Consider the following 26,856-nt stretch of genomic DNA (forward strand, 5'->3'; position numbering starts at 1 on the left):
TTGTTTCTCTTTTGTTTACCGTTTTTAAAAATTAACAACAAAATGCTTACTGCACCGAGACATAAGGAACCGTAAATAATCTCGACCGTTATTCATGACGTGCTTGGTGTCCTCGTCCTCCAGACCACCCCTGACCGTTAAGCACTTTCACGCTTTATCTCGCGGCTCAGAGTGTGGTTTTTCACTCGCAGTGTCTCACACACAATGAAGTGGTTTCTTGAGGTGGCGCATGAGCTCCTCAGGCCGCGTTGGTAATTAGTCTGAGGGTTCTGTGGTTTTCTCGAACCCTTGGAGGAGCGCTAATGGAAGCGCTCACGTCTCTGTGAAATATTCCTCGGTGTCGGCAGTGTGCCGATAAGGGCTGAGTTATACTGGAAAGATGTAATGATAGGATCGAGTGCGGTAAAGCCCTGCGGCTACTTCCTGTCTCGGCTCCGTGTCACCTCGGATCTTTACAGGAGGCTCGCCAGCAGTGATCAGTTTCCATTCTGACAGGAGGAGGGGCCTGAAGATGTTTCATTATTGATCTCCTTTCGTGACGTAAGGCCATACTACACACTTCACTGTTCAGGTTGTTTATCCTAAAGGAAGCCATTAGCTCTGGCTTAATGAGGCACGACTTCTTCAGATGCAAATGATCACAGATAAGAGTCGAGTCAAAGTTACAACTACAAAATGTTTTATTAATCTCAAACAACAAAGACAATTCATATATTTTAAACAAAAAACTATGTGGAGCATCTGTGACACAAAATCTGACTCGCGTTATAGCAGCGATAAACGTATGATTTATGGAGACTTACATTTGGTGTTGCTGCGCTGAGCAGGTTAATTATAATTTAAGGATTAAACAGTATATAGAAATATACAGTAGCAACATCATTTAGGTCTTTTAGGCTTTAGTTTTTCAAGCCTAACAATGAATCTCCCAAGCGTAAAGGTCACAAATTAATGACATTTTTGTAAGGGAGCGCTACCATGTTATGAATACCTTTATGGGTGATTTCTTGAGGTTTCCCACAAATTTTTTCCCCCTAATTTAATTTTAGGCATTTCCCACTCGTCTCTGTTAGGACGCTTTCTCCCCTACCAACCAGGAAGGGCAAAGACATGTGACACCAGGTGACCGCATCTGTCGGGAACGGCATAACAGCTGGCGGAAAGTGCTAACAACCCCTTCTGCTTACATCACCCAGGAATCGAACGTGCAATCTCTGGAGGATAGCCTCGACTTGTGCTGCACAGAAAGTTATCAACAGGAAAGAATCTCGTTCTGTCATGTCAAACTATGATATATTAGAAGATCTTTACCTGCCCGTTAGTTATTGTTTCTTAGGAGAAGAGACACTAGACCCCATGTATATGTATGTTTGATTTAAAATTTAAAAGGGTTTCTTTGATGTAAAAAACAGCAACGTGAGTATTACTTCTCATTTATGCTCCCTTAAATTTAGTGGTGAAAATTTTAGGAAAATGGCTGTGATCCCGTATTTAGTAAAGGGAGAAAAAAAAACCTTGACACCTGATAGAATCTCAACACTAATTCATGCCGGCGTTATAAACATTTTACAGCAGCCACATTTAAATGTGTTTTAATAAATAACCCAATGCAAATTATTCAAAAGATAAACACTTATCATTTGAAACTCATCTCTGCTACACAATCCCTAATAGCTTTGAAAAGAAACACAGAATTTGTTCCTGTGTATTAATGTGCATCATAAGTGGCTTTAGTAAAAAATGCACAATTATCTTTGTGCGCGCGCGAGTGTGGTTTTGCATTATCCAGCACCAGGAAATTGAAAGCAATGAAAATAATCACTGTTTTCTTTAAACTGCAATTTCGGAGATAAGCCGAGTAACACGCAGCTCGCTCGTGATTACAGATGAAACTTTGCATGCTTGTCGTTTACGTTCCCAGATTTAGAAAGCGGACCGTGGGTCGAGGGGTGTGTTTTATTCCTACTTTGAGGACCTTGAATTTTTTTGGACGTGCATAAACGACGAGACGAATGGCAGCCATCTTGTCTGCGTGTTTAAAGCGAGTGTAAGAACGGAATCCAAGCGAAAACACGATAATTACGGTGTATCTTCTTTCAGAGGCAACAGTGCGCGTATATTTATCCATCTTTCTCCACCTGAGATCTCTCTAAGCATTGTGTAATTGTTTTACTCTAAAGTAAACTGCCATGTGTGTAGTGAGGACGCACAGCGCGCTCTTTCTCCGTGAATCACGCTGTCAGCGTCCCCTCTGCCGTGCCTGGGCCTTGGTGTCGCTCCTCCTCCGGGCCTCCAGGACAATGCGCCTACTTTTAGCGCTGTCATGTGCTGCTTATTAAAGTAAAACACGGCCGCAGCGTGACAACAGACCCACCATTATGTCCGTCACTCTCGGGCCTCTCGCGCTGTAAGCGACTCTAATTATGTCCTTTTATTAGGCGCCATCCCGTGCATCAACTTCACTGCTCCCAAAGTGTCATCTGTGTCAATAGACGCGCATAATCACATGCCCGCACGCACAGATGTTCACTGACCGTGAGCATGTGACATTCTGCGAACACTGAACCTCTGTGTTGCGCTCTGTATTGTCTGCAATGTGGAGCGCAACTTGCCACAATACCAGTGCAAATAATCCTGCTCATGTAGACTCTACGCATTTCTGTGGATCTGTGCAGTGCATCCTGGGAGACTCATATGCTTCTGACAGCTGAGGGTTCAAGCACACCAGCAGGGAGAATGTACAATGCCCTGAGGCAAAACTCCGCCGAATTGGTGCTAATTTAGCCGTCTGAGCAGCCGAGTCTCAGAAGATGTGAGCGCTCGCCTCGGTCTCGGATTTTGCTCAAAAATGTTTGACGTTTTTTTTGCCCCCTGCATCCATCAGTTTACTTCTATCCATCTGTTCTTCTATAAATCCATCTTTTGAAATATCCAAGTATTTATGCATTCCTTCCAATATTCATCCAGATTAAATTCTCATCCCTCCATCGATACATCTATTTAAACACTTATTGATTTGTATATTGAAACGTCCACTCATCCATTCATCTAAACAAGCGTTAATCCAGTTAACATCAATCTGTCCCTTCCTACAAACATCTATTCATCCATCCATCATTTTAAACATCCATTTGATCTCTATATCCATTCATTCATCCAAGCATCCATTTATCTATCCACCTGTCCATCCATAAATCAATCCCTTCCAAGCATTCAAAAATCCATCCATCCATTCGAAAGAAAGCACCAAGCCACCCGCTTGTCTATCTGGTCATCTAAACCCTCCATACATCACTTCAAGCCTCACTATATCCAACCCTTCATCCATCCCTCCCTCTCTCCCTCCCTCCATTAGACCAACACAGGTTGTTTCCCGACCTGCCGTCTAATGTTTATTTATTTATTTATTTTTTTAGACTGTAAATCAGTAATCACGTCTGCGGCTCTTCCTCCGTCCTCCTGACCCCCATGCGGTTCCTGCAGTGTCCTCATCAGTATCTAACAGTGGAACTCTTCTTCTGGACGATCCTTTCCTGGCCCTGAACATCTTGACCTTTTATCTCGCGCACAAAGCAGTTACTGCATTTCTGAGCTTCACAAACAGCCGGCGGTCTGCTATCGTACTCGGCGCTCTGTGGTGCTGTCACAAAGGATCGTCCTTGGCGCGATCTCCGCCACTTGTGTGTGTGTTCTCGAACCCAATGTTTTATGTGATTTTGTTTACGCCCTGCTTGCTTACTCTGTTAGAACAAACACCTCACTGTGCCTCCATTGAGACGATCTCTTTTTACGTTTTCTTATTCCGATGCATGGCATTGATCCTCAGTGGACACCTCGACTTTTGTTGGATTTTTTTCTTTTCTTTTCAGTAAGATGTAGAAATATGACCTTTAAATGATCATGCGGGGGGAAAAAAACAATGCATTGCTTTGGAACATTTAAAGAAAGAAGCTAAACATGCTGAGGGCAGATGTTCAGATTTTAAACTCGGATCAGTGTTGTATGGTTCATTAGATCTTCTGTCTTCCTAGGTCATGTGACCCCTGATAAAATTGTCTGGCCCAATATGAACCTCAAGAGAGGGAAAGATTGCTTCTGAAGAGGCCTTAGAATGTTTTCTTTTTTCTTTAGACTTCCTTCCATCTTTGACCTTTGATGTCCTCATTTTGAACCAGTTTTGATCTGCGGTGTCACTGCTCATTTGTTCCCACTGTCATGACCGTGGAAAGCGTGCTACTCTACCGAACTTTCTCTTTACAATATTAGCAAGTTAAATTTAGAGCAAGTGCGTTAGCTATCTAAAATGAGAGTGATTTTGAGTGGCGAAGGCAAGGCTTTGTCTCATGCACGTTTGTTTTCATTGTGATGAACGACCGGTAGCGGCTTGTCGTCACCGGCACTGTGCCAGGTCAGGGTTGTTATTTTCCCTCCCCTAGCGCTAGCTGTAGACAGATTGTTCTCACCTGGCCTGTTTTCTCCTATCGATGAAGTCCCATACTGGGTTTTCTGTTTAAGGTGTGTGAACAAATTTTCATCATGAATCGAAAGTGTGTCCAGGTTTGAGTCATTGTGTATCACCTGTTCATAACGTATACTGGGATTATGTCATGTAGACATAAGATGTTATCAAGCAAATGGGACCCCTGCGACCAGCGAAACCTCAGTGGTTCTGCTTGAATGCGAAGGTTCCGTCCACTGTAATGACGCCGACTGCGGGGTCCGGATACACACTGTTTACACAGGCTTCAATTCCCAGCATTTCATTTTGTCTTATCTTCCTCTATCCATCCTCCAGGCTAGGCTTTGATCACAGGCTTTTCTGCCAAAACCGAGATGACGCTCGAACCTCCAGATTTAATAAGGTGCCGTCTCAGCATCATGACTCCTCTTTGTGCTCCTACAAAAACGCATCTGGAACGGTGATGCTGTTGAATTCTCGAGTCTGATCGGTCAGTAGTATTTTCTATAGAAGTTGCTGGCATGAAGACTCGCGAATCTGACCCCGGTCTGTTGTTCCTCTGATTCTCATATAAAGGAGCACAAATCGCCAAACCCACAATGCGTCCTAATCGCCTGGTCAAATGTTCCATCATTAGATTTGTAGTATTTTGATATTTCTATAAATGAGTCATATGAGAAGTTCTGAGGTGAACACACCCCCGGTGGAGTGTGTCTGTAACAGGCCTTCCTGTCTTCATCATGCACGTTATTGCAAATCGACCCACTTGGATTCCCCAAGTGTGTGCTAGCGTTCCCAGAATATTGACTCACTGTATACCCCCTTAGAGTCTACACATACATGTATATCCTCCCTTTTTTACCCATTATAGCCTGTTTTGCTTTTATAGCCTCAGGTGTTTGCAGAGCTGTGTGAAGTGTCAATACCGCAGTGAGATTGAGCATAAATCCAATATCGTGCTCAGGTTTAAAAAAAAAAAAAAATCAACCTCCGACGCTGCGTTTTGTAGTAGATTCTGGCCGCATGATCTTCCTGATTTTATTCCACAAACAACCTTTTCTTTTTCTTTTGTTATCGGGTGTTTTTCCCCCCTCCTTTTATCCCTTTCCCAGGGTTCCAGAGCTGGGCAGTTAATCTTTCCAAAGCGCCAGGGCTTCACACTCGTCCTTGCTTCTGGCGGTACACCTTGTTGCGAATTTACTCCTCCCCCCCGTCCCAAGCTGAGAGCAGTTCTCCACCTGTCTTACCCCCAACGTCCTGATTATCCACCACAGTTCCTGAATAAACCTTCCCAGAACATCTCTCTCTCTCCTTCTCTCACTCCAGCAGTGCTCCATGTTCACAGCCTCCTCTTGACAGCCTCATTTCTCAGTGCTGTGCCCCAAAGGCCGAGCCGTTGCGCTGCCTGCTGCTTCCGAGACTTTGCTTCCTGTCCAGAACAAACAGGACTGTCCAAACAGCCGTGGCAGGGTTTTACTGGGAGCAAGGAGTTCTCGTTGACATTCCAACTGGCTTTTACTTTTTCAGCCTGTAGTTTTCTTTATTTAAAAAAATGTGGAAATGTCTCGGGGAGGTCCGTAATGATGCACATAAATTTAATTTATTTGGTTACTGTTTTATTTGTCTTGCACTCTTTTCAAACATTTCAAGTTGTTTTACAAATTAGGTAACATCGAGAAACCTCGAAAACCCAACTAAAGGTAGATTTGTCAAACTAAAGGTAGATTTGTCAAACTAAAAAACCTGGGAAAGTTTTTGGTATAATTTTATTCATCCTTCCTGGATTGATTAGCGATCAAGAACTACGTGGCTTGTTTAAAAAAATAAACACTGGTACGGCCATTATGTTTTTTTTTTTTTCCTAAACACTTTTTTTAACAGATGTGACATGAAAAGTCCTAATGTGAAGCAGAACTATTAAAGAGAAATAATGTCAAACTTGCGTATTTATATCTATAAAATAATTTCTAGCAATCTTGAAATAATGACTAGCTATTCTCGCTATTTCATCAAGGAAGTCGATTGGTCACATACTAATTTAGGTCCAACAGGACGTTCCTTGAAACACCACCACAGTCGAGTAAACACCAAAACCACAACTCACTGAAGTCAGGAATCTGATCTCTGAGTCAAAGCCGTGATGGACGGTTAAAAAGCGCCAGCAGGGAAACAGCAACAGGTCTCCATCGCCTTGTAAAATCCTTCATGTGATTTTTATTAACTCGTTCTCTTGGCACTCGTTTCTTTGCCTCCGCTCTTCTGTTTTTGGATGAATGAAGTTCTGGGGAACGTACCCTTCTCACTAGGGCACTCGGTATCTGAAGGGAGCATGGTGTCCACTTGACAGAACTTGATGCTCATGGTGTTGAATGAGAGTGGGGTTTGTTCTGCACGATGGAGGGATTGTGAAACTGATTCATGGAGCAGAAGAGGATTTTATAAATTAACATTTTTATAGTCTGTTCATCCTTTTAACTATCTGTCTAGTTATCTGTCTGGATTTTTGATGGATGGATGGTTGACCAGAAGAAACAATGGAAAAGCAAAAATCCAGATTTTTCAAGTTCTCCAGTCCAGTGCAAACCAATCCATCCAAACATTTATGGTTATTAGACTGTGTTTAACCATCCACACTTAGAGTATTTATCTCTTCACTCTATTGTCTTCTGTCTGTCTATCTATTATGATGGTAGATGAATGGACAGTTGAGAAAAATAAATTTTTCTGTGTGAAATTTCTTCTCTCTATTCAGTCATTTATTTGGAGCATCTCTTTGTTTATTCATCCATCTTTCATGGTGTCCACTTATGTCATTTGTCCGTTTATGTCATCCCTTGTTGACGGAGATTTTTTTCAACTAACCTATTTTAAATTCTAGTTATTTAAGTTCTCCATCCATCCAACAAAAGTTCTCATCGCTTGATTTTCCTTCAAGCTACTTTCTTCCATTTCAGTTTATTCAGTGCAATTCATTCAACCATCAGTCAGCTCCATCCATCCACCATTAACGTGATTCCACAATTCGTTAGTCGTATCTATATTCTATGCTAGCTTTACATTTTTTTTTCTTCTGTTTGTTTGAATCTTCATCTTTCCATCCATTCACCCCTGCACTGTATCCAACAGAGCATCAGTCCAGCCATCTAGAGGTTTAACCAACATCCATCCATGACATCAGTCCACAGTCCATCTGTCTTTACAGTCACGTGCCATGCATTTAATTTTCTCTGACCACCTACAATATCCACCATGTAATCCATCCCTCCATCCATCCATCTTTCTACATCCTCTGTCCTTTTATTCATCCACCACATTGTTGTACTTAAAATTTATACGCCTTACCCATCTATCTATCCCTCCATCTATCCTTTTATCAATCCATCACTCCACTTATCCATCCATCCCTGCTTTCCCTATAGAGCTGTTTATTAGCGTGACCTCAGCTTGGGGTTTCATGTTCTCTTTCGGGGGTGGAGGTAAAAATTAAACACAAGAAATAAAGCTTTCATGGGATAACATTTACAGTTGTGTGTGTGTGTGTGTGTGTGTGTGCACTAAACATTTTTGTCCCCTGGGTCCTGCTGTTGGTCTTAGTGTTGCACTAATGCTCTTATATGAGAGCAGATATCTGGAATGCAGCTGGGGTACTTGCCTAGACACTGTGTGTGCGTGTGTGTGTGTGTGTGTGTATGTGTTTTTACTTTCCAAGATGCTGCTTCCCCTGTAGTGCCTCGAGTAAAATAACTGCCTCACGCCTTCATCAATATTTAACTCCATTCGGTTGAGCGCGCTTTAACATGAGGTTTGTTTACAATGTAAACGTGTAAATACGTGAACCAGTGACCTGATTTAACCTTCCGCCACCTCGGATTCACCACATGCAGCGCAGCGGTGCTGGTGTTTATGAGGCGGTTAACAAATGTTTTTTTTTATTTTTTTTATTGTTTCTACAGATTTGCTCGTTTTTGTTTTCGATCTGATGAGAGGAAATCACGTGTGACCAGTAATAAAAAAGAAACGGATTCTCACGTGAAACACTTTTATTTATTTGTTTATTTTTACACATGACTTATTTCCTTTCTGCTGGTTTCCTTCTCTAATGATTCACGCGACGTTCCCAGAACTGGCTGCTCGTTCCTCTTCAGGCCGGCTTTTACGAGTCCTCTCTGCTCCGGCTAATGATGGAGTTAATCAGTGGCTGATTGTCTCGCTCCCGCATGATTGAATTTATTTATATATGTTTTACTTCTCCTCCGGCTGCCTGGCTTCCTCCCAACGCCGCCTGCTGTAAACAGTTTGTTAAATGAACGGAAAACCGAGCTGAGTCATGTAAGGTGAAGCGCCTCCAGGGATTCTCTCCGGTCTTGTTTGTTTTGGGGAACTCGTCTGACCTTTTCTGCTTCTCTTCGCTCGTATCATGGGAAATAAGGCTCTCCTTACCAGAAGGGGGCAGCAGAGTTTACTCTCCATAGAAAGATAAACAGGAAACTGCAGGTTTCTGTAGTGTAGGTTAACCTGTGAGAAGACTGTAGTGATGGTGTTACTTACATTCACACTAGCAAGCGATAATGTGACGAAGCTGCACAACACGTACGCGATTTCAGCTAACGTTAAATAACATCGTAATTATACAGTATGCCAATTAGCAGATTCAAACAATTGTCCCTGAACGTTTCCTCGGCCCTGCAATCCCTGAATTCATTCTGCAGAAACTGCAGAACAAAATTTTTCGTTCGTCTGTCGTCGAACATTAAACAGTAAATAAGAGGTGGAAAAACGATAGCGTTCCATAGTACAACTGTTTTGTGTGCAGACTCACTCTTCATGACACTGACTGCAGAATAAAATTTTTTTTAAATAAGTTTTTAATTGATATACGTGTGTCCTCCTCTATAGCTCCTCTAGAGCCCTACAGGTGGTGCTCTCTTTAACTATTCATAAATCGGCAGGCAGCGCAGCATCCCGTTTAAAATTATAACTAAATATTTTAAAAAGAAATAATGAATCAGGAAATCTATAAAAGAATGATACCTGAATCACAATACGAACTGAATCAGCGGGTGTTGTGATTGTTGTATCAGACGTGTGTCCCCTCGTGATTCCCGTCTCTAATAGAGACCTCTGAAGAAAAATTATTTACGGACAGGAAGTAGTAGCGATCGCTGTGGCGTCTGAGGTTCGCACCTAGCGTAGTTCGTGTTTGGTCGAGAAAGAAGTTTGTATGAACCTGAACGCGTCACGTGTTAAACACATGATTTTTTACACTAATTAATTTCTGTTTAAATTGTAAACTTACACAGTATAACGCCTGCTGTCTCTTATTAGGGGAAAAACCCTTGTTCAGGCCACGCCCAGAATTGAATTGGCACCAACTATAGCAAGATAGTATTTGTATAGTTGACTTGCTTACGTTTAGCCAATCACAGAGCTTGCTGAAAGCATGACTGAAGTTAGGGAGGCCACGCCCACAATTTTATGCATTTCAAAACAAAAAATTTTGGTCTCCCGTCCACGTGAACCCAACGTTTTAGGAGACTGAACATTAAGTTTGTTTTTTTAAGTTTAAACATGAACGCATCACGGGAAGATGTTAAAGGTACTTTGTGATTTCTTATTTGAGAACACGTTTGATTCAGTTTATCAGGTTCTCCAGCGCGGAATGTATGTTAAGAGTAGTTTTTATGGACTGGAGAGTTTTATTTATTTATTTTTTTTTTTTTTGAGTTGTACGACTTAACCCTTTAGCGCCACCTGCTGGACTGGAGAGTTTTATTTATTTATTTATTTTTGTTTGTTGCAGGTTGAGATGTTGATGATGACACGTAAACATTGTTGAAGTCGACGGAGTGGAAAAACAACAACATTATTTTCAGGAGCTCTTTGGTTCAGTTCTGAGAAGGATTCAAGTGTCTGTCTTTGTCTCTGTGATTTTATTTGTTAATTTATTTATTTTTAGGATTGCTTTGGGGAAGGAATGTGCTTTGTTAGCTTGTGTGTGTGTGTGTGTGTGTGTGCGCGCACATGCTGATGATGAATATCTGCAGGAAATCAGCAGCGCCTTGTAAACGCGCTCATGTGAGTTTTATTATCCGCGCTCTTGGCACTCGTCTTTCAGCCCCTGTCCTCCGAACAAACACGCGGGCGTCGCTTCACCGCTCCACTTCTGCGCTTCCCAGAACTCCAGCGCCACAGTCATGGTCCAGGGATGCTTTTGATTGTGAGAATTTTCTGGAAGTTGTGATTAGTGTGTGTGTGTGTGTGTGTGTGTGTCAAGCTTTCTGATGCCATGCTTTCTGAATATATCAGAAACAAACCCTTACCAGAATTCCAGCTGCTGAAGTTTACCGTCTACCGAGCAAATACAGAATTCCGACTTTAGCTGGATCGCGTCCAAATGATGTATCGCAGCAGACAGTTATTCAATTTAATTCAATTTTATTTATAAAGCGCTTTTAATAATAGTCATTGTCTCAAAGCAGCTTCACAAAAATGAAAGAATTTTTAAAAAAAGAAAATATTTGGAAGTGTGTGTGTGTGTGAGAAAAATGTGTCTAGATGATAATAATTAGATGAATGAAATGAAATGTCTCTGATGAGCAAGCCAAGGGTGACGGCGACGGTGGAAAGGAAAAACTCCCTGAGATGGTAATAGGAAGAAACCTTGAGAGGAACCAGACTCAACAGGGAACCCATCCTCATCTGGGTGATAACAGATAGAAATAACATCATGTGTGTTATGCAGCTGAAAGTACAATATAACAGAAATTCCTTTGCCAATGGCCTTTGTCTACTGGAGCTGCCATTCAGGATAGGTGTACTGGAGTATGAGGTTATGGGATGAGTTTCATGTATGCCAGATTAAAGAGAGAGTAGTTACACACTACCCATGATGCACTGCTGCTGATAGGCGAGCGCATCCCAGAATTCCCCAGGGGAGGAGGCCGAGAGGGTCCTGTAGTAGTGGTGGTGGTGGTGGTGTGAACGTTTGTGTTGATAAACCGGCGTGTCCGTATCCAGACTCGGCTTTTTATTTTAAAAAACGTCTAATAATCATAAGGATTGTTAAAAAGTTAACGTCGCCGGCTTGTCTCGTTTTCAGACGACGCGTCCGATGCAGATGTTTGGCTGCTGAACAGCTGCACGGTGAAGAGCCCGGCCGAGGATCACTTCAGGAACAACATCAAGTAAGAACAAACACACAAACACGTAAACATCTGTAATGAATAACTTCATCGGAACTGAACTTCTGTGTCATCTGTCTGAAACACACACACACACACACACACACACACACACACACACACTCTGCACTTGGATTTTTCTTTTCTAAACAGTTTTCCTGCCCCAGCTTGACCTCGTCCCAAATCCTCACTACACACACACACACACACACACACACACACACACACACACACACACACACACAGAGTTTACATTACCCAGAATCCCACTCTCCTTAACATCAACATCTGTCTCAGTTTGAGTCGAACACACACACACACACACACACACACACACACACACACGGCTGGCGTCTGCGTCTCCTCACTCTCAGGGTCGACCTTCAGGTCGTCCGCGGGGTCTTATTTATGGACTTGAGACGACGAAGTGATGAAATAATTTTATGTCTCGGGGACGTGAGATCAGGACGCAGACGGCGACTCAGACGCGCCGCTAGTGCACACTTCAACCAGTGTAGGGAGCATCTTCTACTTAACTAGTATTACTAAGTTATTTGATGTATGAGCTCAACAATGTGAGCTCTGGAAGCTCCGCCCCCTTCTGCCCAAAAATGGTCACATTCTCTCTGTAACCACAGTGTGAATATTATGGAGATGTAGATGTTATTTACACTCTGTGTGTGTGTGTGTGTGTGTGTGTGTGTGCGCGCAAGCAGGGAAAGTTGATTAGGCTCCGCCCCCTCCTCATTCCCTCTTTGGCGACATTTCATATGAAAATCTCGTCATTTCCATAAAAACTGCCAGATTAATGTAAGGTGATGCTTTGCATACTCGTGTGTGTGTGTGTGTGTGTGTGTGTGTGAGTGAGAGATTTCTTACTTTGGTTTGACACACAGTTTGAATTTGTGAAAGTTAAAAGCACTTACTGTGTATAAAAACAAACACGTACTGATGGAAAAGTTAAACGCTCCAGTGGGATGAAATGACGTAAGAGCGTACGTGACGTGTACACGTGAAACGGCAAAATGTAAATGTGTAGATTTACAAGCCGAGAGTGTAAACCAGGCCGTGTAGCTGCAAGGATCTGTAGAGACTCGTGAACTTCCAGGGTCTCGTAGTTCAGAGACACATCTGTGACCTTGTGTTTTTCTGTAAACGTAACTGATGTGTGATAAAGGTCTTCTTTACACGTCTAACAAACCACCAAGCCATGCAGAACCTTGATCGCTGTGTGTGTGTGTGTGTGTGTGTGTGTGTGAGAGAGAGAGAGATTAGTTTATTTAATTATCTCCTTTCTCTTTTGCACTGCAGTGTGGAGTTTTATTGATTTGGTGAAGCAGCACCGAGCGACTTTGCGACTCCAGCGTTACGTAACAGAGCTCACGCCAGTGTAAAAAAATAAACTAAAATTAAATGTTAATAAAAAATATATATATAATTATTGAAAGTTTGAATTTTTAATATGGGGCACTGGGAAACCTTGTGGACAATAATTATTAAACCAAACAGATTTTTAAACACCTATAAAAAAAAATAAAATAAACAGGAATGTATGTACGAATGAATAAGTAAATAAAGTGTTGATAAACATGATTTGCAACAATGTTGATTTACACCAAATAAGAAATGATTTTATAAATAATTATATACAAAAATGTTTTTTTAAATAAAAACCAAACAAATAAATAAATGAATGAATGAATAAATAAATGAAAATAAACATGATTTAAACCAATTTTCATTTACACCAAAGAAATTCTATATAAACCATCAGTTTATTTATTAAATAAACTACATATCCTTATGTAAGACCGTTTAGTTATTTGCTCTAATGTCGTTTACACAACAAACCCCCCCCCCCCCCCCGTGAAACCTTAAATGGTTCCCTTTAGAACCCGAGAGCAAAGCACTTTCCCCGTGTGAACCTGTGGAGCGCTACAGCACCAAGCTCTGGATCTGGAACACATCCTGAAGAAGGAGAGATGCATCGGGGGTCTTTCATCTGTTCTCTGTGAGTGTGTGAGAACAGAACCCCGATGTGTTCTCTTGTAAACGGCTGAAAAGAGACGGCGCTTCAGCAGCAGAGCCAGACAAATTAATTGGTGTGTAATGTAAAATAAGCGGAGATGAAAAGACACCGATGCCACTTCTCCCATTAATTAAAAGCTCAGATCGTGGAATTTCACTTAAACGACATGAACGGCTTCCTGTTCAGCTGCTTGACGTACTGGGTGGAGCTGTTTAAATCAGTGGCGGGACATGAAGTCGTCTGGTTTGGGAGAGGGAGAAAGAAAGAAGGATATGTCGTGCAGTAAGGGGTAAGTGGCGATGATGAGGATGATGGATATTCCTTTCTTCTCTTGTAGTCCCTTAACAATCAGATGGAGCATCCTCCCTTCGCCTTTTAATCAAATTCAAATTCAAATTCAAATTCAAATTTTATTTGTCACATACACAAACATACACAGTACGAAATGTAGTGAAATGCATTATACGACTGCCATTGACCCTAAAAGAGTTAAATTTTACAAATAAGAAATAAATATGAATAAAAGAAATACGATAGAAATTAAATTAAAAAATTAAATTAAACTAGGAAAAATAGAACTAAAAATAAAAATAGAAATGTGCTAGGAAAAAAAAAAAAAAAAAATAGAACTAGAAATAAAAATAGAAATAGAAATATGATGTACAAAATAGAAATATACTGTGCAAATTGAAATATACTGTACGGTGTGTGCAAATATGCATAGAGCAAAGTGTCTTAGTGCAGAGGTTATTAAAGTGTCTTTGTGCACTGGTCCAGGATGTAAACGTAAAACTGTAAAATGTAGTGTAGTTGTGAAGGTAGGTGTGCAAGGTTATTAAAGTGTCTTTGTGCAATGGTCCAGGATGTAACGTACGACATGTAGTGTATATATGAAGGAAGGTGAGCGTGTAATTGTCCATAGTGTAACGTACGACATGTAGTGTATATATGAAGGAAGGTGAGCGTGTAATTGTCCATAGTGTTCATGGATGTAAGAAGATTGATAGATTTGACCAATTATGAAAATATTGTGTAGTTCTGCATAGTGGTGTGGTTGTGGTTGAGAGACCTTATCGCCTGCGGGAAGAAGCTCCTCCTCAGTCTCTCTGTGTTGGCCTTCAAGGAGCGGAATCGCTTCCCAGACCGCAACAGAGTAAACAGTCCGTTATTGGGGTGGCTGAGGTCCTTCACGATCTTCCTGGCCTTGGTCAAGCACCGCTTGCTGTAAATCGATTGCAGGTCAGGAAGCTCGATGCGGATGATGCGCTCAGCGGATCGCACCACCCTCTGTAGAGCTCGTCTGTCCTGCATGGTGCTGTTCCCGAACCAGGTCGTGATATTTCCCGTCAGGATGCTCTCGATGGTGCAGGAGTAGAAGTTCCTGAGCACCTTGGAGGGCAGTCTAAAGTCTCTCAAGCGTCTGAGGTGGTAGAGACGCTGCCGGGCCTTTTTTACCACGGTGTTGATGTGACAGGACCGTGCCAGGTCCTGCGTGATGTGAACACCGAGGTATCTGAAGCTGTCCACTCTCTCCACTGGGCTCCTGTTGATGACGGGGGTCTGGTAGTTCCTCACCTGCTTTGTACTAAAGTCCACTATCAGCTCCTTTGTCTTACTGACGTTCAGGAGGAGATTGTTTCTCTGGCACCAGTTCTCCAGATTTCCAACCTCCTCCAGGTAGGCCGTCTCATCGTTGTTCGTGATCAGGCCCACCACAACAGTGTCGTCAGCAAACTTGATGATGGTGGTGGAGCTGGTAGTGGCCACGCAGTCGTGGGTGTACAGAGAGTACAGCAGGGGGCTTAGAACACAACCCTGGGGGGCTCCAGTGCTGAGAGTGAGGGAGGCTGAGACATGTCCGCCCATCCTTACTGCCTGTGGTCTGCCAGTTAGGAAGTTGGAGATCCACTGACATATAGATGAGCTGAGTCCCAGGTGCTCCAGCTTGGTGGTAAGTGTGGAGGGAATTATGGTATTAAATGCAGAACTGTAGTCGATGAAGAGCATTTTCACATAATTCCCCCTCCGAGTGTCCAGGTGAGTGAGAGATGTATGGAGGAGATGAGAGATTGCATCGTCCGTGGAACGGTTTGGACGATAAGCAAACTGTAGTGGGTCGAGTGTGTCTGGTAGTGAAGAGATGATGAAGTCTCTGACCAGGCGTTCAAAGCACTTCATCACTACTGAAGTGAGGGCTACAGGGCGATAATCATTGAGGGTAGCAGGATGAGGTTTCTTTGGGACAGGAACAATAATGGACTCTTTGAAGCATGTGGGGATCACCGACTGAGATAAAGAGATGTTAAATATCTCAGTGAACACAGGTGCTAGCTGGTCTGCGCAGGCTTTGAGAATACGGCCTGAGATGCCGTCTGGTCCTGCTGCTTTCCTGGTGTTCACTCTCTTGAAGGCTCTCCTCACGTCATGCTCGGTGATGATGAATGCGCTTCCGGTGCTGGCAGTGACTTCCTGTCTGCAGCCGTTAGCGCCGCTAGCATTAGCATCGCTAGCGTCTTTAGCTGCAGCCTCGAAGCGAGCATAGAAAGTGTTCAGCTCGTCTGCCAGAGACACGTCTGCGTTTATCATACCGGATGTTGGTGCTTTATAATCCGTTATTGTCCTTAATCCCTGCCACAGGCTCCTAGAGTCACTCTGTTGGAGCTGTGACTCTAGTTTCCTCCCGTAGCGCTGCTTCGCCTCTTTCACCGCCTTCCGGACGCTGTATGACGCAGCCTTGTACGGTTCCATGTCCCCCGACGCGAGTCCCGTGTTGTAGGCAGCGGTGCGAGATCTCAGAGCGTCGCGGATGGTTTTATCCACCCACGGCTTCTGGTTGGGAAACGTTTTAATAGTCTTTTTTTCTACAGTATCGTCCGCTAATTTCCCGATGAATCCCACAACCGCTTCCGTAAACACGCTGACGTCACCATCGGAGCTGTTTCTAAACATGTCCCAGTCTGCGTCATCGAGTGCGTCCTGTAACGCGGCCACCGATTGGTCCGTCCAGCGCGCGACCTCCCTCTGAACCGGAACTTCCTGTTTCAGCCTTTGTTTGTATTTTGGCATGAGGAAGATGGCGGCATGGTCGGATTTACCAAACGGTGGACAAGATTGTGCCTTGTAACCGTCCTTGACTGTGGTGTAGCAATGATCCAGTGTCCTTTCGCCCCTGGTGGGGCAGGTGATGTGCTGATAAAGGTTCGGCGCTGCGCGTTTGAGGTTGGCACTATTAAAGTCCCCCGCCACAATAAGCGCAGCGTCCCGGTGTTGTGTCTGGTGCTGTGTGAGTGCCTCATGCAGCTCGCATAAGGCAGTGTCCGTGTCCGCTTGTGGTGGAATATAAACGACGCTGATTATGACCGATGTAAACTCCCGAGGAAGGTAAAAAGGACGACACATGATGGACAGTAGTTCCAGGTTTGGTGTGCAGGAGCGTGTGAGAGGAACAACGCTCGCGCTGTTGCACCAGCTGCTGTTCACCATTAAACACACGCCGCCTCCCCTTGACTTCCCCGAGTCTCGCGTCCTGTCCATGCGGTGAACCGAGAAGAACTCGGCCGGCTGGATGGCGTGGTCCGGCACCGCTGGGTTCAGCCATGTCTCGGTGAAGCAGAGGAGATTGCAGTCCCGAATGTCTCTCTGGAACTTTATCCTGGCCCTGAGGTCATCGAGCTTGTTTTCCAGTGACTGGACGTTGGCGAGCAGGATGCTAGGCAGAGGTGTGCGGTGTGCACGTGCTCTCAGCCTGTTCCTGACGCCGGCTCGTTTCCCTCGGGGCCGCCGCTTCGCGTCGCGTCCTTTGTTGTCCCTCAGGATCTCACTCGGCCAGCTCGGATCCGGAGTTAAAAACGTCGAATTGTGAGTACATTGTATACCAATAGAAACAAGAGTGTCTCTATCATAACTAATGTACCCCATGGTGGTAATTTTGCCGGTTTTAAAACGCTGTAAACTAACTTAAAGAACAAAAACAAAGAAAAGGTGGTCGGAGCAGTCGTGACGGCAGCCGACCTCACCGGCGCCATCTTGGAAAAACCATCAGGGATGGTTGGAAAATAACCATCCCTGGCTTGGAAAAATAATCAGGGATCGATTCCTGTCTCACACTCCCACGATGCTAATTAGCATAACGACATTCGTCTACTATAGTATTGTAAATTAGTTGGAAAAAAATTCCAATTTTGGAGTCAGACTGTGACCTCGGACACGGAATTCTTCCTCCTCTGGAAAGTTGTTAATGAGATTTTGAGTCTCCGGAGGAAAGTCTTTATTTTTTCCTCCCATGTTTTTTTAATAACTAGCGGTAATTAGCACCTAGCGCTTGTGCTGGAGAGTACCGCCTGACTACCGGTCATTAGCAGGAGCTGTAAGATGATTGTTTTATAATGTGATAAAGATGAACACCTACAAGGTGAACAATAAGGTACTTGTGAGCGTAAAGGAGAAATACAGTAAAACACACCTGGTTGAAAAAATAATCAAAGGTTATTGAATTTTTATTTTCCATTAACTAAATGTATATTAGATCTACCAAAGATTGAAAGATGAAAAAACAAATTATACTTTTTTATTCAAAAAAATAAAATAGAGAAAGACCAGAGGAATCGAATTGACCCAAATGTTTCATTAATGTATGACGTAAAAAAATCAGATTGTGATTTCTTTAATCAAATAAATATATATTTTTATTTTGTTAGAAGCTGAAGGAATAAAAATGAAACCCTACATTTACCGCTTTACGTGTTCCTATAGTGTCTCTCTTACTCGCCGGACCTCTCTGTGCTGATGTTAATCTAGCGCCATATAAGTTGAGCGAGCTGCCTTTATGCTAGCGCGTGTCTCTGCATGCGGGATGAAGCCGAGCAGCTGTAGTGTCTCCGGGATAATTAAAGTTGCACACACGGAAGCGTTCGCTTTCTCGCCACTGTCGAGCGTAATCCTGGCGATCAGTGGTGCGCTAGTTGAGCAAATACCGACCGCGCTGGATTCCATAAAGCCTTTTCCAGGGTTTCCATCCACACGCCGGCAATAACACGCTTATTATTCATGAAGCTGTCTGATTAAATTGACGTTAATTGATAACGGCTGTAATTGAATTCCTGGAACAGACCCAATCGCCTCCGAACCCGAATTACACACTCGGGCATGTTGGGTAAATGTGAGCGGCCTCCAGATCAGGGAGTGCGGCTAGCTCTCAGCATGCAAGCTGAAGGGTGTTGATGTCTGTCTGTCCATCTGGCTAGCTTTAGTCCAGATTAGCCAGGAGCGGTAATTAGCGTCATCGCTGCACTCAGACTCAGCCTGAAGTTATGCTAATGAGGGAGCTGGCCTCTTCACGTTCTGCTCATCAGGACCTCACATTGATTCCGAACATCTTCAGACCACTCGGAATTTGTTAAGGAGCGAAGGCGCAGGAGCACACGCGAGGTCAGCTGACGCCCAGGGCCAAGAACCACAAAAACACACCCACCATCAAGGGTTACCTCGGTCTCTGTCATGTTCTTCTAATTGTTTAGGATCTATGGAGACGCTGTTGAGACTTGACAGAGGTATTGCAGGGGTCGTCATCAAAGATTACTTCCTTTGGACACATTTTATTATACTGTAATATTTTGCAAGTCTGGGTTTCAGCCATAACCTCAGCTAGATTGGAATTTGTGGTGTTGCCCAGTACTACTTTCTCCCCCCCAGTCTTTAGTTTCAATTGACCTGTATATTCTCCTACAACCTTTGTGACAACATGCTGAAAATCTCAAGTTATTGAATCCTGGGTTCTCCTCATGTTCAGCACCCCCAGTACTAGTTTCATTTCGCATTGTTGTTAAAATACTTTCCACCTTCTGACCTCGATGGATCAGAGAATCAAGTCCCGGTTGACAAACCCTGCACTGGGTCCTTCACAGTCATTCGTAATGTCTCGTATCTCCCTCTGAAGCAGCGCTCGATAACCTCCCGTTTCTCTTTTCCTTCCCCGGCCTGGCTCGGTACCTAATGCCTCAACCGCTTGCTCAGATTTAACTCCGTGCCGTCCCGATCAGCTTGACGTCGGATTGGTTTCTATTCGCAGCTTCCAAAACTTGAGATCACGATTAAGAGGTTCCATCTGTTCAGGCTCGTATCTCGAAGCCGATCCTGCACTACAATAAACACACACAAATTTTTTTTTTAAAAAACAACCTCATGATTAAATCCCGCTACGCTGCAAATTGAACATGGGCGGGGTGTGAAAGATGATTTCTGCTTGTTCTGGGGCTACCCCATTAGTGCTACAGCAGGGGTCCTGGGAAGGATTAAGAAAAAATAAATAAAAGAAAAAGCGTCCAGACACGCTGAGCCTCTGAGCTTCGTTAAATCAATAATTCACAGCACCCTTCCTTTTTGGAAACCCGCCTGGAGACATGTTTCCTTATTTCTTAATTCAGGTTTTTTCCTCTTCATCTCCTAAAGTTGTTTTATTGTTATGATGCCTGACACCTGTCGAGCACGGCTCCCCGTTCTGTAGTTCAGGTGTTTCACCCAGGCAAGGCCTTGCCCCCTGCATGGTGTTTAGGATAAATTAGCATTTAATTAATTAACATGTTATATCTTGTTTTTTTTTCTTTTATCTGATAGTAAGGGATGCACGAAGGAGCCGTTTCCATCCTCTGAGGCGTCCCTGGTGTGTGTGTGTGTACTGTATATTTAACATTAATGGCTCCTGATCAAACACCTCGTATGTTCTAGTCTTATCGAGCAGCAAGGCCGGGCGTCTACCACCTGCTGCCCTGACCGTATATTTACTCTCCGAAGCTCTGACAGCACCTGCCCTGCTTCTCCGCCCTCATCTGCCCTACGCATGAATGTTGGCTCAAAGACACGTCTCTCCCTCATGGCCTCAGGAGCCTTGGGGGCGTCGTTTCACCTGTTCGCTCAAACCGTCTCTCTATAAAAGTTAAACAAATCCTTCTCACAATCGCATCAATTAAAAGGCAAAGTTAAACAAACAATAGCAGAACCTCACTCCCCCCCCTTTCTCTCCCTCTCTCTCTCTCTCTCTCTCTCCCTCTCTTTCTCTCTCTGTCCGTGAGCTGTTTACAGTGCTTTTTTGGCACAGAGACAAAAGCCGTGTTTAAATACCGACTGCATGGCAACAGGAATCACCCGGGGGCTGTTAAAGGCGACTGGGAGAGGCAGCTTTTGTTTGTGTGTGTTTTTTGTGGATTTGGAAGCATATGGGTGCCACTGAAGGTTTTAATATCAGCGCGAGTGCATAGTGCAGGCAGGTGATGGTGTGTGTGTGTGTGTGTGTGTGTGTGTGTGCGTGTGAGAGACGACTCTCCAGACTCTCTTCAACCTGGCTCGTGTGTTACTCGGAAACCCTTGGCGTTATTGATGGTGCTTTTAACTGATAACATGCGAGAGAAACAAGGTTAATGCCTACCTGCGCACACACACTTGCCATCACTAGGATCCCAACCCGTTCCTACAGCTTCTTTTCCTTAGGCGTTATTAATGTCGCTAATGACAGACACCGAGCTACAGTAACAGTTCCATATAAACGGTGGTCAGGTGTCACGGGCGCTGATGTTCCCCCGAAACCTGCCGTCTGTTTGATTGCCTACTTGGGACACTCTTAGAACATTAAAGAAAACAACCTTGCCTCTTTCTCTCAGGGTTTATAAAGAGTCAACAAAATAGTTTAAGGCTAAATATTTAATTATCTAATATCACATCGTTCACACTAAAACATTTTTGTAAGACTCAGAAAACCCTCAACTATTTATCATGTTCTTTTTAGGAATGCTTTTTTTAAAGGACCGTCTGACAGGTTATAGATATTAAACGGGAAACTGTGAACTAATTTGTGGTTTGTTTTGCACACCTGCCCAGGTAACACACATCCTATTTAAACAAACGGGGTTCTCCAGTGCTCTCTTTAATGCACACTGGATAGTTCAAATATAACTGTTCCCTGAAAAGAAAAGCAGGAACCAATTAATCTTTTGAAGATTTGTAGCCACCAAAACCAAAAACTGTTTCTTTGAATGTTTATGGTGTCACAATGTGCGACTACTTTAAAACCTTCTCCTATAAGGAAACGCTCCGAACTTGGGTTCTACACAAATGTCTGTAGAGTTTGTACTGCAGCGTTACCCAGGTAACACACACACACGCTAAAACAAAAGGAGTCCTCAAGGGTTCTTTAGCGGCTCTTTAAACAATTATAGAATTATGTTTGGTTTTTTTAATCTTTGTGACTTTCTAAACAGGAGCCGGGGTGTACAGGGACCCTTTAATTCTTTACTGTGACATTAGAAGTATACTGGACTCTTCAAGGGTTCTTCTCAGAGCTTCTGGAGATGCACTTTCTGATTTCTTTCCACCCTGGGTGCCCGTAGCTGCCTATCAGGAGAGACCTGAAGTGCACATATCACTTCTCTTCTGTAAACCATGTTATAAGTGACAGATACAGTGCTATTGACTATGTGGTAATTAAATAGAACGACAGATGATATAATGATCTTTGTCTCCTGGACGTCGTTAAATGGTGAATGGAGCAATCGGGTCTTGACCTTTCCCCCGACTCCAGATGCCTCTCTATTTGCTCAGGCCCATGCTTTTCTACCCGCCATACCCCCCCCCCACCCCCTTGTTTGCTCTTTAAACGTGCATGCCCCGTGTACTCGGTTGCGACAAGGTGTTTGGACTAGCAGCGTGCACGCTCGTCTCCAGCGTGGGCTCGTTATCACTCATCTGTTTACTTTCAGCTTAATGCTCAGGACTCGAGGAGACGGTGTTCTGGAACTGAACACTTTGTTCTCTGAGCTCTTCACTCACACAAGTGTTTTGGAAATGAATTATTTTGGTAAACGACGACTGAAGTGCTTACGCTTGGATTCTAGGCCCCAGTGAGTAAACTGTAGGTTTCTGCGCCACATCAGATGCCGTTTCGATGTGGAAAATACATTTTTGTTAAATGACAGACTTCAGAAGCATTGGCGGGAAAAAAAAACAAAAAACATCGTAGTACTTATGTTTGTGTTTCAAGTCAAGTTTTTTTTTTTCTTTTGTTGACACAAATCAGATTTTGTTGTGTGCATGTAAACAACTTGATTTGAACTTGACCTGAACCCCCCGCAACCCCCACCACTCAAATGTCCCATGTGGGCCACATTACAATCTACCGATGAGGTCACAACTGAGCAGTTGAAGGTCAAGCTTGTTGCTCAAGAAGCGACCACTGGCACCTCTGGGTTGCTAAGAGTTTAACTCCGTCTGATATCTGGTCACAACAAACATCATGCATCAGATTCCACGCTAATTAAAAGAAGTGAGTAAGCAAGTGCAACGTCTTCTTTCCTGGAAACGAAGACTTCGAAATAATGAAAAGTTTTAAAGACTGAGGATGTTCCTCAGATCGTGGTGGAGTGAGGACACAGACGGGCTAACTCCAATACCAGCGTAAGGAACAAACAATCGAAACAATGAACCTATCACAATCACGGGACGTAGAGGTCTGTAGGCATGATTCCGTCTATGAAGTGCGATATTTTTATTTTACTTTACCACCAGGAGATGAAACAGAACAAGACCAAACACCACTCGATTTTTTTCTTTGGCTAGATCTGAAGTCAGTAGTTTGTCAGAACTGGTCCAGAACAATCACAGCACTAAAGGAGGATTTCATTTCCATATGGAACATCATCAGCTCTGAATTTATTATTATTATTTTTTAAGTTCTTGTATTTAGCATAAGCGCAACCAATTTACACCTTTCCTATAATTTTTGTAACATTTAATGGCTCCTGATCAAACACCTTTTTTTTTTTTTTTTTTTTTTGCAAACATATCCAAACTTCTTCTGGAGATGATGTTACAATCCCATCAAGTTCTATCCGCTCTCTGTCCTAGAGACACCTTTATTTTCGCCGATGGTCCCCAAACCTAACGGCAGCAAACCACCTGCTGCCGTATCCAGTGTCTCAAGTTACAGATCTCTGTCTAAGCGAGACAAACAGAAAGCTATCGGGTTCTAGACGCTCGTTATAGAACAGCATGCTGCTGCCTCGCTCTTTCTTCCTGACCTTTGCAAGGCGTCTGTTCTCCACACAATCGTCCGTTGAAAGGCAGAGCCCCGGGAGTACCGAGCACATGTTGCTTTCAGCATAGGCTTTCAGGAACAGCCAGAGGGGCGGGGCCAGTCACTGATAACCTCGACAGCCAGTATACACACCGGGTGGTAGAAGGGGGGGGAGGGGGGGGGAGGGGTGGCAGTGGGGGTGGCGGTGGGGGTGAGTGGTTGGGAGTTGTGGTTTATTCTGGATATCTTCTCTAAAGGTTTGTTAAACAAGTTCTAGTAAAATTACATGATACTTGTTTGGTTGTTTGTTACTTCATGTTGCTCATTTTGTCTCAAAGACGTGTTTTGAAACATGAGGTCTAGCTCTACACAGGTCTTGTTATTAGTGGGCGTGGCTTGTCTGTAGCTATACACACCTCCTGTTACTACCACACCTACCATACTAGTGGGTGTGGCTTGTGCATAGTAATATACAGCCTCTGTTACTTGTGGGTGTGGCTTGTCTATTAGTGTATAAACAGGTTGTTGTATAATTAGGTTAGCAACACAAAATAGCTGCATTACCTACGTACACACACTAGAGGTGCTATAGATCCTTCGTAATCTTCGTCTTTAAGCACAAATAGTGAGAGGTTGTATATGTAAAACCAGTTAGATTTTATTCCACCATTTCTGTTGAAGTAATCGCAGGTGAAGACGCTAATCGTTTAACAAATTAAACAAAAACTTGAAATATAATTTGGCTAGGGTGCCAAAACATTTGCATACAACATAACCTTTATTTATAGTTGAACTTTTCACAAAGATAAAACCACAACAAAGTGTTGGTGGGTAAATTTATATAAAGTTTTCATTTAAACTGTTTTCTAAGGAAATACAATGTAAAATAATTTAAAACAAAAGTGTAATAAATAAATTGGTATTAGCTTCATAAATGAATAAAAGTAAAACACTAAATAAAAGTAAACATAGAAGTGCCACATTGCTCGTGAAACCACTCATCATATCAGTGGTGGGCGTGGTCTGTTCTCCCTCGCCCTCCGCCTCCTTCCTGATGATTAGCTAATCAGGTAACTTTCTTTGTTTGTTTACATGCGAAAGAACCGCGTGCGTCCATTTAGTACTTAGTCAGCCTGTGTGTGTGAGAGTCTGTAACTTTAGTATGTTTACAGCAGGCTCGCGGTGTGTGTGTCGGCGCTGCAGTCTCTGGAGCGTGTCGCTAACTGCGCGGTGCCGGGTCGGCGCTTCACGGGGAAACGGTTCTGAGTGAAGGCAGCGAGTTCCTGCGGTGTGTTTACAGTAAACACTGAGGACGTGAGTGTGGAGAGGGGAGAGGACGTCATACCTGAGGTCTGCATCAACCCCATACACAGCTCCGAGTGTTTACACAAAATACCCAGCATGCACCTGTCAAGGCTGAGCAGGCGCCGTGCGAGATGTGATCAGAATCACTACAAATTCACCAGTCTTACCCGAGTCCTTATTTTCTTCACTTCATCCCTTACTTTTATTTCTCCTCTTGATGTTTAACAACCTGCAGCTCTTTCCCTCTCTCTCTCTCTCTCTCTCTCTCTCTCTCTCTCTGAGAGCTGGCAGTGTCCTAACAAGGACGCTTCTCCGCACCACTTCTTCCTGTAAGAAAGCAGCGCTTTGTGATCGTGTTCCGTCTAACACACGAAGATGATGTTAGCATCCGCCTGATTCAGTCCTGAAGGAGCGCAGGGATGCGGAGGAGTGATGTGCGGCGTAAAATCTGTGCAGGTGGCGCACATCTGCATCTCATCTGTAGCTCCACAGGTGGTCAAAGGCCTTCACAAGGTCGCCGTTTTACCGCCTTTAAATGAATAATTAAAGAAATAAATAAGCTGCCGCTAGCCCCGGTTTAGAGGGAGGAGGGGGAGGAGAAGGAACGCCTCGCTGCGGAAAGCTAAATCGGGGGCGTGTTTATTTTCTGGGCCAGATGTTGAGGGAAATCAGAAGTCAGTAATCGGCAGAGGTGCGGGTTGGACATCAGTCATCACGGTCTGACGCAGAGGTCCTGCTCGTAGCCCTTCATCCCACAGCATTGGGATTAGAGCTGAGGCATCGGCTCACAATTAACACTGACTTCTGTGATCGGAGGTTAAAACGAACTGCTGCCAGTCGCTGTGTACGTTTGTTTGTTTGTTTGTTTGTTTGTTTGTTTGTTTTGTGGATGATGAGGAATTGCCTTCTATAACTCAATTGCAAAAACAATCAGATTTGTTATTTTAATCGTTATGGTCTCAGCAAATGAAACGCTTTAAGAACAGTTAGAGAAAAAGGTGAAAGGAACTTAAGATTTTGTTTTCCGTTTTAAACTCGACTTAATCTTTTTGAAAATCCCTTTAATTCGCTAAGCTAGTTCCTGCTTGGTTAGTCTTGTCTCTCACTGCAGCCAATCAAATGTCTAGAAACAGATTGCGGGTGTTTTCACCTTAGGCACGATTAATTTGTACCGTGCGCAGGACTGAATCCCGCCTCCTGCTGTGAAGAACGCTGCAGCACTTTCCGTCCGTTTTCCCGCGCATTTGTTTTTTCACGTCCGAGCCTCTGGTTTTCCAGCGGTGTGCTAAACACCATGCGCGGCTCACGATCCTTAGCGTCCTTCTTTAAATCTTTTATCAAATGGATTTTCAGAAGCTTAAATGCGAAGATGTGCCGTGACAAAGGCCAAGCCGAGCACTTTTCATCCGGGAATTTTTTCCTAACAACTGCGACTCCACCGCTCTCTCTGCTCACACACACACACTTTCTTCTCTTCGCTTCTTAATGTAATGAACCTGGCCTTGAACCTTTTATTTAATTGCCAGCTTCCCATGTTTTACTGCATTGAAAAAAAAAAAGTGATTTTTTTTCTAAGAAAGAGAGAGAGAGTGAGAGAGCGGAATAGCGATTTAATTAGGCAGTGGGCATTGTGTGGGCTTTCTGACATTTTTCAATAAAAACGCTGTTTAGAATTAATAACAATCATCTGAATGAGAAGCTTTTAGAGCACGTCAACACACTCACTCACACACACACACACACGCGCACACACACACACACGCACACAGAAAAAAAAAAGGCTGCAGTTTGAGGATTTAAGTGAGGGGAGAAAATAGACTTT

At 43.5% G+C, this 26,856-nt stretch overlaps 1 protein-coding gene across 4 annotated transcripts in view; it reads left to right on the forward strand.

Annotated features, from left to right (window-relative positions):
- cdkal1 (CDK5 regulatory subunit associated protein 1-like 1) overlaps nucleotides 1-26,856 on the forward strand; it is a 314,438-nt gene that overhangs the window by 147,956 nt on the left and 139,626 nt on the right. For all 4 annotated transcript variants that reach the window (XM_053494246.1, XM_053494244.1, XM_053494247.1 and 1 more), the window contains exon 4: nucleotides 11,559-11,643. In XM_053494246.1, coding sequence (XP_053350221.1) covers nucleotides 11,559-11,643 — 85 coding nt within the window. The remainder of the gene's footprint in view (nucleotides 1-11,558; nucleotides 11,644-26,856) is intronic.

This window comes from Clarias gariepinus, chromosome 4 (genome assembly GCF_024256425.1).
Source record: "Clarias gariepinus isolate MV-2021 ecotype Netherlands chromosome 4, CGAR_prim_01v2, whole genome shotgun sequence".
In the NCBI taxonomy this organism is placed as follows: domain Eukaryota; kingdom Metazoa; phylum Chordata; class Actinopteri; order Siluriformes; family Clariidae; genus Clarias; species Clarias gariepinus.